This window comes from Pseudopodoces humilis, chromosome 4, assembly GCF_049639895.1.
Source record: "Pseudopodoces humilis isolate 2021_Gansu_Grassland_sample_001 chromosome 4, ASM4963989v1, whole genome shotgun sequence".
NCBI classification, from domain to species: Eukaryota; Metazoa; Chordata; class Aves; order Passeriformes; family Paridae; genus Pseudopodoces; species Pseudopodoces humilis.
The window spans coordinates 30,116,136-30,132,005 of NC_142203.1; the positions used below are offsets into that span (position 1 = coordinate 30,116,136).

Here is a 15,870-nt window from a genome sequence, read left to right on the forward strand (position 1 = left end):
GCCATGTCAGTGGTTCTTGGTTTATTGCGTTACATGTTTAAGATATTAAATGAAACTTTTACATCTGTTATCGTAAAAGCCAAGCATCCTTAGAGTAAGTTACTTAGATTCACCTAATATCCCAGCTAGTGGCTTAGGAACAAGGATGAAAATATGAAACAAAACAAAATTAAAAAGCCAACCTTGCAGCAGCAAGATGAGGAGTGCCTCTTAGCAGAAGACTCAGGCTGTCTGCTTTCTCTCCCCTTTGACACCTTAGAGTACTCATCTGGCAATTGACTTCACGTGTTTGTCTCTGACATGTTAGTATATCTTTCCAAATAGTTGCATTGTATCCTCCTGTTGTGTGCAGGTGTGGGTGGCATTGAAGCAGAAGCAGTGATGTTGGGACAGCCGATCAGCATGGTGCTTCCTGAGGTGGTTGGCTATAAACTGGTAGGAAACCCTCAGCCACTGGTAACATCCACTGACATTGTGCTCACCATTACCAAGGTAAATCACCAGGAGTTGATATTTTTTCATTACTGCTCAGAGCTAAGCACATTCTGTAGGACAGAGTCAGTGTGCAGAATGTTTAAGAACCCTGTGTGTCCTTCCAGTAGTAATTTGGAATTTTAAAAATCTTTATCACTGTCTGTGGATTGGAATCAGTTCATTAAGGACAATTTTCTAGGCAAATCTATTTCCCAGAAGCCACACAAAATATATGTTGGGATATTTTAGAGTTCAGAAATGTTTTGGAACAACAGTGCTTTTTCCTCTGCCTCAAAAAAAAAAAAAAAATCCTGATGACTTGTTTTTGAAGTCACCACTTAAAATAAGGCAATATAAAAGCTGGAAACCAGACAGTAAGCATCGCATCTGATTTCTTTCATGTGCAGGTGTTTGATTCATGTCATACATTCATAATATGTTTATTCACTCTGTGCATTGTCACTGAATTAAGAGTGTTACTGGGTTAGCATTAGTTTTGTTGGAAGTCAGAAGTTCATCACACAATGCTGTCTGCAGAGAGACCTTCAAATGGGGAAGGCCAACATTTTGTCATGTTTTTATTCAGATGTTGTGTGTGTTCAGTTTGACTCATGTACTTGTGCAGTTGGTTCTTCCTGTTTTTCCTTCTTCCTGGGTTTGCGGTCTGAAGCCTCCCCACACATTTGTCCTCCTCTTAGAACATCACGTTGAGAAAAATACAATTGTAAGATAGTCTAGTTTAAATCAAAGAAGAGCAAGTTTTAGAAAAAATGGTCCTACATTGTACCTTATTATTGAACTTTACATCTCCGTGTCCTCATCTTCATGATTTGGTTTAGCAAAAGCTTCCTAGTTACAAATGGCTGTAGAAATCTTCACAAGACATTTCTCTGAGTCAAAAGCTGGATTTCATAACAGACATGATCATGTCATTTGACACACAGCAATGACACAGGCACTGTATTTTTATAACAGCATCTTCGCCAAGTTGGAGTCGTGGGTAAATTTGTGGAGTTTTTTGGTCCTGGTGTTGCCCAGCTGTCGATTGCTGACCGAGCCACCATTGCCAATATGTGTCCAGAGTATGGAGCAACAGCTGCCTTCTTCCCAGTGGATGATATTAGCATTGGGTACCTGATACAAACTGGTGAGTGTAAGAAGAGACCACAAGTTAAAGGGTAATTGAAAGGACTCCAGGTCTTTATTACATCAACAGTAGGATTGAATCAGGTGAAGGCTTCTGAGCTTCTGTTCATTCTTTTACTGATACTTGCTTACTGAGGCTGGTTTTTGCACTTAGGATCCATGTTTAGGAAGGGCTGAGTGTTAGACTTTTGTCAGCCTGCCAAAAATCTTAACCTAGGTTGTCCAGATGACAGAAAGAGGAACCCAAGGTTTTGTTCTGCAAAAACCACTAAATCTGCTCAACTGGTGTGTTTTTAGTGGATCCCTAATATTTGTCTTGAAAGGGTCTTGTAGTGCTATTGACAGTGTGCCTGTTACACACTTTTTCTTGTTCTGTCAGATGGTGGTTCCTCCACTTCACTTGCGTTTTGGTTTCTCTGTGTCTGGATTTCATTTTAGGCCGCAACAGAGAGAAGGTTATGTGCACAAAAAGGTATCTTGAGGCTGTGGGAATGCTAAGAGATTTCAAGGACTCCTCTCAGGATCCGGACTTCACACAGGTTAGAAACTACTCTGTCTTCTGGCTCCTATGCTTTATGTCCGTATTTTATTGCGATGGCTGTCTGTTTTTCACAGAATCTAAGAAACAGGCAAGGGATTCCTTGCCCTTTGGTTTGGTCTGCATAGGTGTCTTATTTTAAAGCCCAGTGCAAAGAGTTAGCTGGCTCTTCAGGTGTGAAAACTTGGATGTCGGTATACATCTGCTGCTGCAGGTTCTACAGTTTATTCCATGGAGCTTTGAGAAGTCCTTCCAGACTGAAGAATACTCTGAAGTGTAGCTATGGAGATAATGTGGAAGTTGTGTGCGCAAGCCTTGTTTGCAGTTTTACTCTTTTTCTGTTCAGCCAGTTATTATGTTGGGTGAATCAGGACCCTTAGAAGCCCTGTGTGGCAACCACAGAGCACAAAAGTTAATTCTCTGTTCAAGAAAATTAAGATCTTATGCTGTGCCCAGGAAACTCAAGAATATTCCTGGTTTTCTCTACTTTAAAATTTTATCTTGTAATTTATGTTTGGGTCTGCATGACTATTCAAAAATCTTAGGAGATTTGGAAGGATGTAGAACATTTTGAAAACAAAGTTGGAAAATGGGCGAGGAACGAATTAGTAGTCTGCTTTTGTTTGTATCAGTACCAGGATTTATTTGCATCATTTTTTAACCTGCGTCGGGCATGTTAGAAGACAAATTAAAAAATATTTACAGTGCTTAGATGCTTTAGTTACATTGGGTTTTTCAGTAACTTTAGGACCTTTGATAGCCATTTGTGTGAGCCGGCAGCATCTAAAATTAGAAGAGTTCCTTTTCTTCTGATTTTCCCATTCTCATTTGTCTTCAATAATTTCTACAAAGTAGGATGTGCAGACTTAGCATTGATTCAACAGTAGAGGTAAACATACCTGTGGCTTTCCTGGCTTCAACCTGTCAGGCAATGCCCGATCACTCTCTGTTTATCTTACTTGAACAGGTTGTTGAGTTGGATCTCCATACTGTTGTGCCTTGCTGCAGTGGACCAAAAAGGCCTCAGGACAAGGTTGCTGTGTCAGATATGAAGAAGGACTTTGAGACTTGTCTGGGAGCCAAGGTGGGAACATTTGTGCAAACAAACTAATGCACGCTTCTGAAAGCTGTCTGATGTTAAGAACTATGTTCTGGGCTTCTGTGCTGTTTGTCTACTGAAAAATAAATGAGGATATTTGGCTGCAGTTTCAAAAGTGACAGAAGTAATAGGTAGTTTAAATTGGGGTATTGCTCCTCTTGCATGAAAGTGTTCATGAACTACTGGAGTAGTATTTCTTTCTGGTCTTAGGCTTAATATGGTTTTGACATAGACTAGAGATTTCTGAACTCTGCTACAATGGGGGGATTGTTAATAGAGGGAGCAAAATACCTACTGTACTGAGTTCTGAGATAACTATCCAGCTCTTCAGCTCTCCAAGCATTCCAAGCAGGTTATGCCCTGAATATACAATGTAGTTTTGCAATAAGTATTGAATCTGTTCAGCACAGCAGAACTGCACGTGTCTCTGTGATTCTTTGATCTTGGTGGTAAAGACAGAAAACAATGACGACATTCTTCATCATCCAGTCAAAAGTGGTCATTGAAAGAAGAGCTAGATTTTTATTTGAATGAATATTCCTGGATACTTAAGTTTTCTAAAGTTTGAATCTTTACCTGATACAGTAACCATCCTTGTTAAAGGCATTGCAGAACTCCAGTGATGTAAATCAAGAAACCTAAACTACAGCAGTTCCAAATAATTCTTGATTTGTTACATTTTCCAAACTCCATTAGGTGATCTTATGCTTTCAGATCTCTAAATGTAACTTTTCATGGCATGAACAGTGCCTTCTTGCTCTTCAGTTTTTTTCCAACTATCAGACCTTTGCCTCTCAAACCAGCTCCTGGTATACATTCAAGCTGTTTGGTAATCCTGGCTAAAAAATCTTACATGTTATGCTAAAATCTCAGGACTAGATTGTGTACTAAGACTATGTGCCATCAGGAATCTGTAACATACAGGAATAAGAAGCATCTGAGAAATCCAAAGAATACCAATGTCTATTGCTGCAAAGGCTGGCTGTTTTACCAGTAAACAGGATGAGAAACTCCAGAAAAAATAATTTTTGTCCACCATTTTAGTTGACCAGATATGCAAGCCTTCACCATCAGACATAAAAGAATAAGCATGGATGTAACTAACAGATGCTTCTACTTGGTGAACAAACAGCCCGTACTAATGTTCAGTCAAAATATTTATGTTAACCACTCCTTTTTATTCTTATCTTCTTCTCCTACAGCAAGGATTCAAGGGATTCCAAATTGGCCCAGACCGACACAACAGCACAGTCAAATTTAATTTTGAGGGCCGTGACTTCGAGCTTGCTCATGGTTCAGTAGTGATTGCTGCCATTACAAGCTGCACGAACACCAGTAATCCCTCAGTTATGTTGGGTGCAGGTAAGCTGATTTGCCCAATGTGCAGTAGTTTTTCTATGGCTGTGGCTGTGTGTCCTAAAGACAGCAACAACAGTGATGTAATTCAATGTGCACAGTGCTGGTTTTGTCATTTGGAGTGCTAAAACTGAGCTTAGTTTCTAAGGGACTCAGACACATGGCTTAGTTTCAGAAGGACTTGTAGAAGTGGTAGCTAAAAATGTAGGTTAACAAAAAGGTTCTTCCTGCATTGTCTTTTCTACAAGTCTAGCAGGAACTTAATTAACCAACAATTTTGACACTTTTCTAAATGCACAGAAGTTGATACATAAGGCTAAGTCAAGCCAGAAGAGGGGCAGTAAAGAATGGTCTTTTGGGGCAAGTCTGAAGGTGCTTGATCTGTCAGCAGAGTGAAAATCACACATTTAGCTAGAAGTTGCCCTCTAAAGTTGTTACAAGAGTCTGGGGGCATGGTAGGTGTGAGTAGAGGAAGCAAATTTTATTCTCAGGGATTGCCAGCTTTCAGAGCCTTTTCATTTACATCTTAGCTGCATTCAAGAGGAGGCCAGAGGTGAGCTTGGTATGTACCACTAGAGAACAGTTAGTCTGAAAAGGTTGTGTAAAGTTTCAGGTCAGGAGATTGTTCATTTTTAACATGACTAGTCTGGGCAGAAAATTTGTCATTCCTAATGTGTGATTCTGGCAACAAAATAGGAATGAAGAGTGTCAACTCAAAGGGTTCAGTCTATACTGGACAAATTTGACCCAGTTTCCCAGGTGCTTGGCTACATGTTTACATATTTCTTTCTTTCCTCTGCAAACATATACATAGATGGTATCTGTCGCTGTAGGATCATCACTGAATAAAGGCTTACTAGTCTGTCAGACTGCTCATGTGATGCAGACTTTATTCCTACAAGGGTCAGAAGGGATGTGCAGTGTACGATAAAAAAGTCCTTCACCAGGACTTTAACTTTCTGGTTAAAGTAACATAATTTGTCTTAGTTCCGGTGTGGTGCTGAGAAGCTTTTGGGTTGTCAGCAGTCTCTGTCAACAGTCACTTAGTGTTTGGGTTTTTGATGTGATATTTATCACCTTTTTTTAGACTAACATCTATCTTTGCATACTTTACATACCAGCAGTTCACTCCCCTCCCAGGCCAAAGGTCTTTTAAACTCTAGCAACAGGTTCAAAGTCCATCATAAACTACGATGTGGGGAAAAAGAGAAGCAGGAGAGATCTGCTCATTTTCTTACCATTTTGAGAGGAACAGAGTTGAACAAGGTGTCTAATCCACTTGCCCTTAACAGGACAGACAAAACAGCATACCTCCTTCCTCAGTTCCACTCTGCATTATCACAGAAATAGATCTTCCAAGGATCAAGAAGTAGGTTTTCTCAGGCAGACTCTGTTGACTCTGTTTGCCTTGTCTATTCCCTTAGTTCTAGGTGGGTGTATCCCTCAGTTGTGCCTCTTGAGGACGGTTTCCTCTAGTGTTTGGCTCCCAGGCTAATGACATGCATTTTTAGCTTTCTGTGAGGCAGTAAGGGATACTGATGTTTTAACTGTCTTAGCTTAATAGCTCTATGGGTTTAAAGTGTAGAATGCTCTGCAGATACAAATAAAGTTGGTACTTTGAGTGCATTCACTACTATGTAATGCACAGCACTCTGAAGAATGTAGTCCTAAGGATCTTGGTGTATGTGCGCAGATTTAGTGGCTGCTCTCACCTTTGCTGCCTTTCTGTACAGCAGCATTTATGTTTTGATGACATCTTCCTGTTGGAGATCATGTTGGATCAAAGCACAGCTTATTTCTATTTTCTTATCTAAATGAATGTCATGTGTGAGGGGGAAAATGCATGATGGGAATGTGAAGTTTTGCATAATTTGCCTATCTGCTGCTTTTTTTTATGTTCATCCTGGAAAAGAACTGAACATCTGAACTGAACTCTGTATGGACAATTCAAGGAATTTCAAAGGAAGGAATTCAGGATAAATGCATGTCTAGTAACACATTCCCCTGATATATCTCTATGCATATTACAAAGCCAGGGATGGTTAAACAGCACTTGTGCAACAAACTGTGGATTGTGAGATGGCTTGTTTGTGGCAAGGGCCAGTGTTTGTGCTCTCATAGCTTTCTGCTCCTGAGAGCACCAAGTCCTATGCTGGAAGTTTTTTCTTCTCTGGGTTACTAGACCACAGGAAGTGAGAACTTAACAGTTCTTCATTGCATTTTTTGTGAGACATTTGTCTTACAAATAGTGTTCTGAATTTTGAATGTCTACTTGCTGCTCCAGGGAGTGCATCTTATTGAATGCGACTTCCATTATCTTTCTAGTGGAACAGAAATTGCAGGCTGAATCTACAGTTCAACAGAGCACTTGTCCTCTAGCTGGTTATCACAAAATTAGTGTTGTTGGTTCACTGTACCATTTCATTGCTGGTGTGCATTTTCTGTTCCCAGTTATTTAATGGTACTTCTCTTACTGTGCTTATCCACCAAACTATCTCATTTTCAGGAAAATCTGCAGCTATCCTCTGTATTTTTCAGGATTGCTTGCTAAGAAAGCCGTTGAAGCTGGTTTGACAGTGAAGCCGTACATTAAAACTAGCCTGTCCCCAGGAAGCGGGGTTGTCACTTATTATCTGAGGGAGAGTGGAGTTATGCGTTACCTTTCTCAGCTGGGGTAGGAGTGCTTTTCTTACTGTTGTCCTATGGTTGCTTAACTAAAAACAGTGTCAACAAATGATGCAATAGAATAACTATTTCTCTGTGCAGCTTAAAAGATATTGCATATTATGGTGTGGTCCTGCATAAGTGAGCATGCTGCTGTTGTGCTGGCTGGCTTTGTACATTGATGAAGGCCTGCTGTAACTTCTTGAAGACTTATGTTCTTAAGCAGGAAAATCGGTTATTTTCAAGACTAATTGTTTTGAAACAGTGTAAATCACACTTCTTCCTCTTGCTAGATTACACATTTCCCATTCTGTGTGCATGGACAGTCACTGCAGTGGTAAAAATAGAGCATTTCAAAAATGCTGTTTTCAGCAGCATTTCATTTGTTAAAGTAGTACTTCTGAAAGTAACCATTGCCAACTGCTGAGTGGTTGAATGCCTTGCTCCAATGTAGCATTTTGTTCACCGTTATTTTTGTGCTTTGTATAGGTTTGATGTGGTGGGTTATGGCTGTATGACATGTATTGGCAATAGTGGGCCCCTACCGGAGTCTGTTGTTGAGGCCATTACACAGGTATGTAGTTTTTCCTGTGCAGGTCATTTATGTAAGCTGTTCTCTGCTGTGTGCTCTTCTGAGCTGTATTAAACTGTGTGTACAGAACTGTCTTCTCAGCTCTGTACAAAGTAAATTCAGTCTATATTCTCTTTTCTGTGGGAAATGTTTTGGGGTTATTCAGAAGAAGACAGTTCCGTGACTTGTCTTTGTTGTTGCAGTGTAGTGAGGCCCTGCAGGTTTGCTGTGTGTGCGTGGACTCTGCAAGCAGCTGACCTATCTTTGTCTCAACCTCCATCTTACAGGGAGACCTTGTGGCAGTGGGTGTGTTGTCTGGCAATAGGAATTTTGAAGGGCGTGTCCATCCCAACACCCGTGCCAACTACCTGGCTTCCCCACCGCTGGTAATAGCCTATGCAATTGCCGGGACCATCCGGATTGACTTTGAGAAAGAGCCTTTAGGTAAGACAGTGTTGGGGTGCTGCTTTTCACAGCTTAAGAGCTAAACTGTCCAGAATTAAGCACTTTTAGGAATATTTGGCCTACGGAAGTGCTTTAAAGTGCTAAATACCTCTGGGAGACAAATTATGCAATTATTAAGAGATGATACAGTATACTGATAAGGAGTCAGTATACTGGAGAAAGAATAGTGCTCAAGCTTGACTTCGCCCTAATTCCACTGGGTCATATTTTTGGTTATAGCTGGGTGATAGTCTTTCAAGAGCCAAGTTAGTAGATGTTCTTTGTGAAGACGACCTTCAAAGATCCTTTTCAGCATAAATTCTTTAAATTATTCTGGAAGGCCATTGCAAGTCAAAAAAAGGAAGGGTTATGTACAGTTATGATAAAGTTTGACATGCTTTTCTGTCAAACCCTTGTAAATGAAATAAATTGTGTCTTGTGAGTGTTACAAGGAACACTTAGCCAGAGAACACAGTGGTAAGCTTTTCTTTCTTCTTAATGAAAAATTTATGCAACAAAATTAACAATACCATTTTATACAGGAATAAATGCTTCGGGGAAGAAGATTTTCCTGAAAGATATCTGGCCAACAAGAAATGAGATTCAGGCTGTTGAGCGTCAATTTGTTATTCCTGGGATGTTCAAGGAGGTCTATGAAAAAATAGAGGTGAATTAATCCTCTTGGCAGTAGTTTGATTGATGTACTGTGCTTTTCTGAAGGTGTTAAATAAGACAATCATGATAATGAAATGAACCTTTTTCATCTTTAGGTTTTGCTCTCGTTATGACAGATATTCAAATGAGGATTTTTTAAAAAAAACCTTCTGGATAATTAATTATTTCAGACAGTCATGTTTTGAAAATTGCTCCTTATGATACTTTTAATGTGACATGTAGATGATATGTTTTCAATAGCCATCCCTAACTGATACTAGAAGGTGGAATATTCCAGCTTCACAGATGTTTGATTTTTTTTTCAGCTATCATAAAATTCATTTGCATTAACTAATAGGATTGATATCAGAAAAAGAACTTTTACTTGGTAATATTTTCCTGCAAATCTTTCTCAAGAGTTGAAACAAAATATGTTTATGTTAGGGAAGCTTCTTAAGATTACTTACAAACACAATGGAGAATTATAAAGTGTTATCTGTGTGCATAGTACAGGTTATTCTGAGAAAACAGAATGAATGTCTTTCTTTTGTAATGAAGTGAGGCTTTTCCTAAATCTTTTAACAGGTAGAGTAATTAAAAAAACACTCCCAAACATAATGTAAATTTTTATGGGCATTTCCCAAAGTTCACTAAGAAATACATAAGGCTTTAGCTAAAGTAAAATTTGTAATTTTACCTGGATTCTGAAATAATTACGTTGCTTCTGAAAACTTTAGAAATTGTTGAAAGGAGTTTGTGTTTTTCAGACAGTAAACAAAGCTTGGAATGCCTTAGATGCTCCTTCAGATAAACTGTATACTTGGAATCCCAAGTCTACTTATATCAAGTCTCCTCCTTTCTTTGATGGTCTGGTACGTACGTGCTTTCCCTTTGAATCAAGCCAAAGTGTGTAGTGATCTTGACTCATTGAAGGTGAAGTAAAGCCACTTCAAGGGGCCTGAGAGGATTCATAAAAGACTATTGAGGCCTTGGTTCTTACACGTCAGAATTGAGCTATTGTGTTCATTTTAATACAAAGGCATGAGTGAATCTCAAAATTGTAAGGATTCCCTTTCACTTCAGTGCTCTTGAAAAGTCTCCTTTAACTTTTAAGTCAAAATACTTCTAAACAGTCACAAAACAAGTGAAGAAAAAAAACAGGAAATGAAATGCACTGTTCTGCCTGCTTCCATGTTGCACCAAATAGCTCAGTGCTTGAATTGCTAATTCAGTGCCATTTAAAAGTGAATGGAAATTTTAATGCATGCACATGTCTAGGAATCTTCGATGCGTGTATCACAGGAAGCCTTGGCTGGATTTTTTTGTCTCCTCTATTTTCTTCATGCATGAACCTGCTGGCAGACAGCCAGGGCATCATATTTGTTCAAGAACATAAACATTTTTAATAGTGTTGGGTTTTTTCTTTCTCCTAACTTGTATACAAAAGGGAGACTATTTTGCAATTTGCACTTGTTTGAGAAAGGTAAAGGAATCATTTTTCATATGTTAATTGTTTTGTTTGTATTTATGGCTTAGACTTTGGCTCTTCAGACCCCAAAAACAATAGAAGATGCTTATGTCTTGTTGAGTTTTGGGGATTCTGTGACAACTGACCACATATCTCCAGCTGGGAACATAGCAAGAAATAGTCCTGCAGCCCGTTATTTGACCAGCAGAGGGTAAGCACTACTTCTTGTTCTTGTCATACATTTGGAAGAGAGCACAAACCACAACTACTATACCATGTTACAGGCACACATACCTTCTGTCTGTTCACATACACTTACATACCTTGACAGCTGCCTAGACAACATATAAATTAAGAAGGCAAAACATTTCTCTTCGTGCTGCTTCAGCAGCTCTCACTAAGTGTAAGAAGAGAATAGAGTGTGTACATCTGTTATCATTGTAGAGCTAAAGACATTTTTATGGAAATAGGGGAAGATGACTTACTGCAAAAACTAGCCTCTACATTTATTCATAAATAAGGGAATCAAGATTTGTCCCTCTATCAAAGCAAAATGACCATTTTCATTAGTGCCAAAAATGGGTTTTATATTAATTTCTTCTAGCATGTACAACTATTTCACATATCTAGGCTCTTAGGCATTACAGAATATCCAGAAGTTTAAGTTTCAGTGCAGCTGCAATGACTGGCGAATCTGTTGTGACTGGAGTCCAAACTCCTGTAAAATGTTCATCTTTTTCTATGGCCAGAATGTCAGTTTAGTACTTGGGGTTCAGCTTAGGGCAAGACAAAGACTTACCACTTTGACCTATTCAAGCTTCACAGGTTATATAATGCTTTTATTCTCTGATTTAGCACTTCTTAAAACTTCAGTGGTGTTTTGAGCAACAGCACTGACATAAAAAAAAAAGACGTAACTCACTAGGCCTAATAATTTTGGAAAGATAATTGATTAAAACAGCATAATATATTGAAAACCAACTGCTCTGGACTCTCACACCCTGCTATCAGTTACTTGGAAATCTGAATAGTCCTACATGCATTACAAAAGATACATTTTATGTCATAGCTGTGGTTTGGATGTAGCCCAATGCAAACAGTCTAATTTTCTGTCACATTCCAGTGCAATTTTTGTTTTCTGTTTAGGCTGGAGTGTCCCCTCATTCTCATATTTCTGTTTGCAAGTGAAATTTTCTTCTGTAGTTCCAACTTGCAGCAGAGATTCTTGCTGCCTTTTTGATATTCAGCACAGTTCAGTGCCCTTGTTCTAGATGTTATAATAGTATAAATAACAAGGATCTTCAGGGACCAGTAATTAAGAAAAAAATTGTGTTGTGTCTGCTGAGTTAATGTGAATTATATCCTTTCATCTGTTGGATACTGTTTGTAGGGCAAGAGTTGAGACTATTATGGAAACTGCTTTTTCTGACCAATGTGTAGCTATTTGTAAATTACTTTTCCTTCAAAACAACTCAAAGGAGAAATATTGGCTAACTGGATACTGCTGCTGGGGTAGAAACTACATATGTACCTGCCTTAGAAACACCAGTTTATTACTTTCTTTTTTTAGAGCGAAGTGCTTTTAGTCTAAAACCAACAGCTTCCTTTCTACTTTTCCCTTAATAGCTTGACTCCTCGAGAGTTCAATTCTTACGGCTCTCGCAGAGGGAACGATGCTGTCATGGCCAGAGGGACATTTGCAAACATTCGCTTGGTCAACAAGTTTATTGATAAACAAGGACCTCAGACAATCCATTTCCCTTCTGGGGAAATTGTAAGTACACATGCTGCTCTAAACTGTGGCTCACTGACAACCGAGTGGATTAGTGCTGGCTTTCCTTCTTACCAGCTTAGTAATTTACTTCAGTACCTTCTAAGCAAAGCTAGTTGAGGGGGCAGGAGCTGACTCAGGGAAGCAGTCACATGCACCTTCAGGCACATCAGTGGTGAGTGTAACCACTGTAAAAGCACCAGTGGAAGGTGCAGGTTTGTGTTGGGAATGAGATCAGACTAGAAGCCACAAAGTGCTGTATGGTTCAATATCCTTAAAGTGCTGCTTGGTGGAAGTTGTGGGCTTCAATTGTTTATGTGGGGACAATTCTCTTTCCTCCTTTCTCTGGAATTGTGCTTCTACCTGCAAAAAGTTTACAAAGCATTTGGCATTTTTATTCCAGCTGGATGTGTTTGATGCTGCAGAAAGATACAAGCAGGCTGGTCATCCTCTGATTGTGCTGGCTGGGAAGGAATATGGTGCAGGAAGTTCCAGAGACTGGGCTGCTAAAGGACCGTTCCTCTTGGTGGGTGGCAACAGTAAACTAGGAGAACAGTATTAACAGTGTACTTTTTTGTCAGTAACACTAGCTTGTAACCAAATCCTGAGTAGATCATTCTCATTTTTGGTAGAAAGAGCTGTTTTGAAATCTCAGCTGCCTCCAAGAGCCACAGCAGATCTGCAAAAGCTATCTAACATTAATAGATCTTGTTCTGACCGGAAGGCTTTACCGATCTTCATCTAGAAATCCACAAGGCCACACTAGAAAGGCCCAATTTTTACTTCCACTTTCCATAACCCCATAAACCATAGGTCCGCTTTCAGCAGCATCCTTAAGCTCACTTACAAGGAAACTAGAAAGTGTAAGAGAAGAGTATCAGTGAAAATTATATTTAGCATGGCTTCACCATGGGAGCCAAATAGATATCCACATACAGTGAAATACCCATTTCTTTCTTTGTCTGTCCAGTCTTACACTGCAGCAAGAACTTTGATTCAAGCTTTCTTGCATTATTAAAGAAAGTTTTATGAGAGTTGGTGTTTAAGCTCATCTAGGTGTTCGGAGATTTTTTCTGGCAATGAGTTTTTGTGTTAAATGTATTAACATGTAAAATTTTCAAAATTATTTAAACTGCATGCTTACAGGAGAGCAACACTGAATTAGGAAGAGTTGTGGAAATGATTAGTGGTGCTCTGCATATGACCTATTAAGGTAGATGCAGGATTCCTGAGAAAACATGTTACTTTTTTGAGTCAGGCTTCTTTTAAAGAGGTGTGAAAGTTAATGTACAATCAAGTCATCCTGGACAGTTTGCTGTCAGACAGACCTGCTGACTCTACAGTAGCTAGTAAATGAAATGGGGGGGACCACAAACAAACCACTTTTCTCCTTTTGAGTACAGAAAGACTGTTATGAACTATGAAATAACTCAACCTATTGTGCATTTCCCAGGGTGTCAAGGCTGTGCTTGCTGAAAGCTATGAAAGAATTCATCGAAGCAACCTAGTAGGAATGGGAGTGATTCCTCTGCAGTATTTACCTGGAGAGGATGCAGGAACTTTAGGACTCACTGGACGGGAGCGTTACACGATTATCATTCCTGAAAAACTAAGACCACAGATGAATGTCCAGATTAAGGTATGAGACTTGTAAGAGCAGAATTTCTGAATCACTTAATTTTACTCTGAATTATTAGTCTCTTCAAAACATATGCTGTCACATGTTTTGCTGTTCAAAACATATGGCAGTCAGATTCACTTAAACCAGAGTTTTAAGTGGGAGAAAACTGAGATGGTGAAGGAAATTGACAGAGTCATTCTAATAGGGATTAAACTGGAGGAAGATATAATTAGCTTAGATACAAGGAATAATTTGAGATGAAGCAGTGGAACTACTGCCCAGAGAAGCTGTGGATTCCTTCTCCCTGGAAGGGTTCAAGGTCAGGTTGGATAAGGCTTTGAGCAACCTTCTCTCGTGGGAATGTTTCCTGCCCATGGCAGTGGGGGTTCGAACTAGATGATCCTTAATGTCCCTTCCAGCCCAAACCATTCTGTGATTTACAGGATATAAAAGCAGGATGCTCAAACTGTTTTAATTAACACAAAGCCATCCTGTCTTTTTGGACCAGTCACTCAAAATCCACTATAAATTTCTCAGTTATAGATGAAGCAGCAAATGCAATGAGATGCCATACTGTGTTTGTTATGCTCTGTTTTAAACCACTTTCTTCTCAAGCAGCTTCCTGCAGTCTAGTGTGGATAGAAGTACTGGTGCCTGTTCACTTTAGCTTTCTATCACAATTTTTTAAGATAGCAAAACTATCCTAGTAGTCCTTATTTTACTATGATATCAAGTAACATGTGCAAGGTTCTGCTGCTTGAATGACTTTCTTTGACCCTAACAGCTGGACACCGGGAAAACCTTTCATGCAATCATGAGATTTGACACTGATGTGGAGCTTACTTACTTCCACAATGGCGGCATTCTGAACTACATGATCCGGAAAATGGCATCCTAATCAAAAAAAGATTAAGCAAAAAGGCCCAGGTACAAGCCTGCTTCTCCTGAGCACAGTGAAACTATAGTAATCGTGCATTTCGAAGTGTGAACCATAAAGTGAGCAATTTTTTTCTGTCGATTGTATTAGAAGGCTTGTTTACAGTGCTGAATTTTTCTGTGTATCAAGAAACTGGACACACCCATATAAAGTAAACAGCATTTCTTAACTGTTTTGTATGGCAATTGGCTTGACTTACTGTAGAACACAGTGCAAAAGTCATTAAAATGCTGCTGGCATCTGTAGAACCATTGAAGATCACGAGCTGATTTCATGTATTTGATCCACTTAGTTTGACTCTGAAGTTAAGTTCTATGCTCTCATTAGTGACTTAGAAATTAACTGACAGTATAAAAAAAATTTTATTCCTTTCTGATTACCTGACACTGACTTGCTTTCTTATTCAGCTAAACAGAATCTGAATCTAATATTGAAATTATTTAGCTGCTTATTAATTTTAAAAAATGTGAACTCTGTTTAAGATCTAAGCCTTTATGGAAAGGTGGACTTATTGGGGATATTTCTAATAAATAAAATTAAATTTATTTTTAAAAAGTTTGGTGGTTCTGCCATTTTATCCTTGGTCTTGGAGAGCTCCTCTAGTAAATCTGTCAGAGGCCCACCATGATGTTGCACGGTCTGAAGTGTCTCTCATGAGGAGAAGCTGAGAGCCTGGACTGTTTAGTCCAGTGATGAGAAGGCTCAGGGATATCTCTGCTGTTTGTGTACAAATATCTGAATGGAGGGCACAAAAGAACATGCAGCCAGGCTCTTTTCAGTGATGCTTAATGACAGAGCAAGAAGCAGTGGGCACAAACAGTGTGAAACACAACGTTTCCTGTGAACAGCAGAACACACTTTTTCACTCTGAGGGACCAAGCACTGACGGGAGGAGATTGCCAAGAGAGGTTGTAGAGTTTAGTCTGAAATCCTTGTGTTCAAAGACTATGAAAATAACAAAACTTTCCAATTTCAACTTCCCAGTAGTTACGACCATAAACTGGAATTTTGGACTGATTATTTTTTTATGCAGGGTCCCAAAGCAGATGGTCTTTTCACAGAGCAATTTGATATTTAAGAACTGTGATTTTTCCATTTACTTTTAATCTGACAGTGCTAAACCAACC

The 15,870-nt window shown here is 39.2% G+C and overlaps 1 protein-coding gene across 2 annotated transcripts in view; it reads left to right on the forward strand.

The window, feature by feature from the left end:
- ACO1 (aconitase 1) overlaps positions 1-15,298 on the forward strand; it is a 35,496-nt gene extending 20,198 nt beyond the window's left edge. For both annotated transcript variants that reach the window (XM_014258726.2, XM_014258725.2), the window contains exons 7-21: positions 353-492; positions 1,450-1,621; positions 2,059-2,159; positions 3,126-3,242; positions 4,460-4,619; positions 7,152-7,287; positions 7,767-7,851; positions 8,136-8,292; positions 8,835-8,959; positions 9,714-9,818; positions 10,483-10,625; positions 12,041-12,188; positions 12,589-12,711; positions 13,639-13,824; positions 14,591-15,298. In XM_014258726.2, coding sequence (XP_014114201.1) covers positions 353-492; positions 1,450-1,621; positions 2,059-2,159; positions 3,126-3,242; positions 4,460-4,619; positions 7,152-7,287; positions 7,767-7,851; positions 8,136-8,292; positions 8,835-8,959; positions 9,714-9,818; positions 10,483-10,625; positions 12,041-12,188; positions 12,589-12,711; positions 13,639-13,824; positions 14,591-14,704 — 2,012 coding nt within the window. In that variant the 3' untranslated portion in view covers positions 14,705-15,298. The remainder of the gene's footprint in view (positions 1-352; positions 493-1,449; positions 1,622-2,058; positions 2,160-3,125; positions 3,243-4,459; positions 4,620-7,151; positions 7,288-7,766; positions 7,852-8,135; positions 8,293-8,834; positions 8,960-9,713; positions 9,819-10,482; positions 10,626-12,040; positions 12,189-12,588; positions 12,712-13,638; positions 13,825-14,590) is intronic.
- The last annotated feature ends 572 nt before the right edge of the window (positions 15,299-15,870 follow it).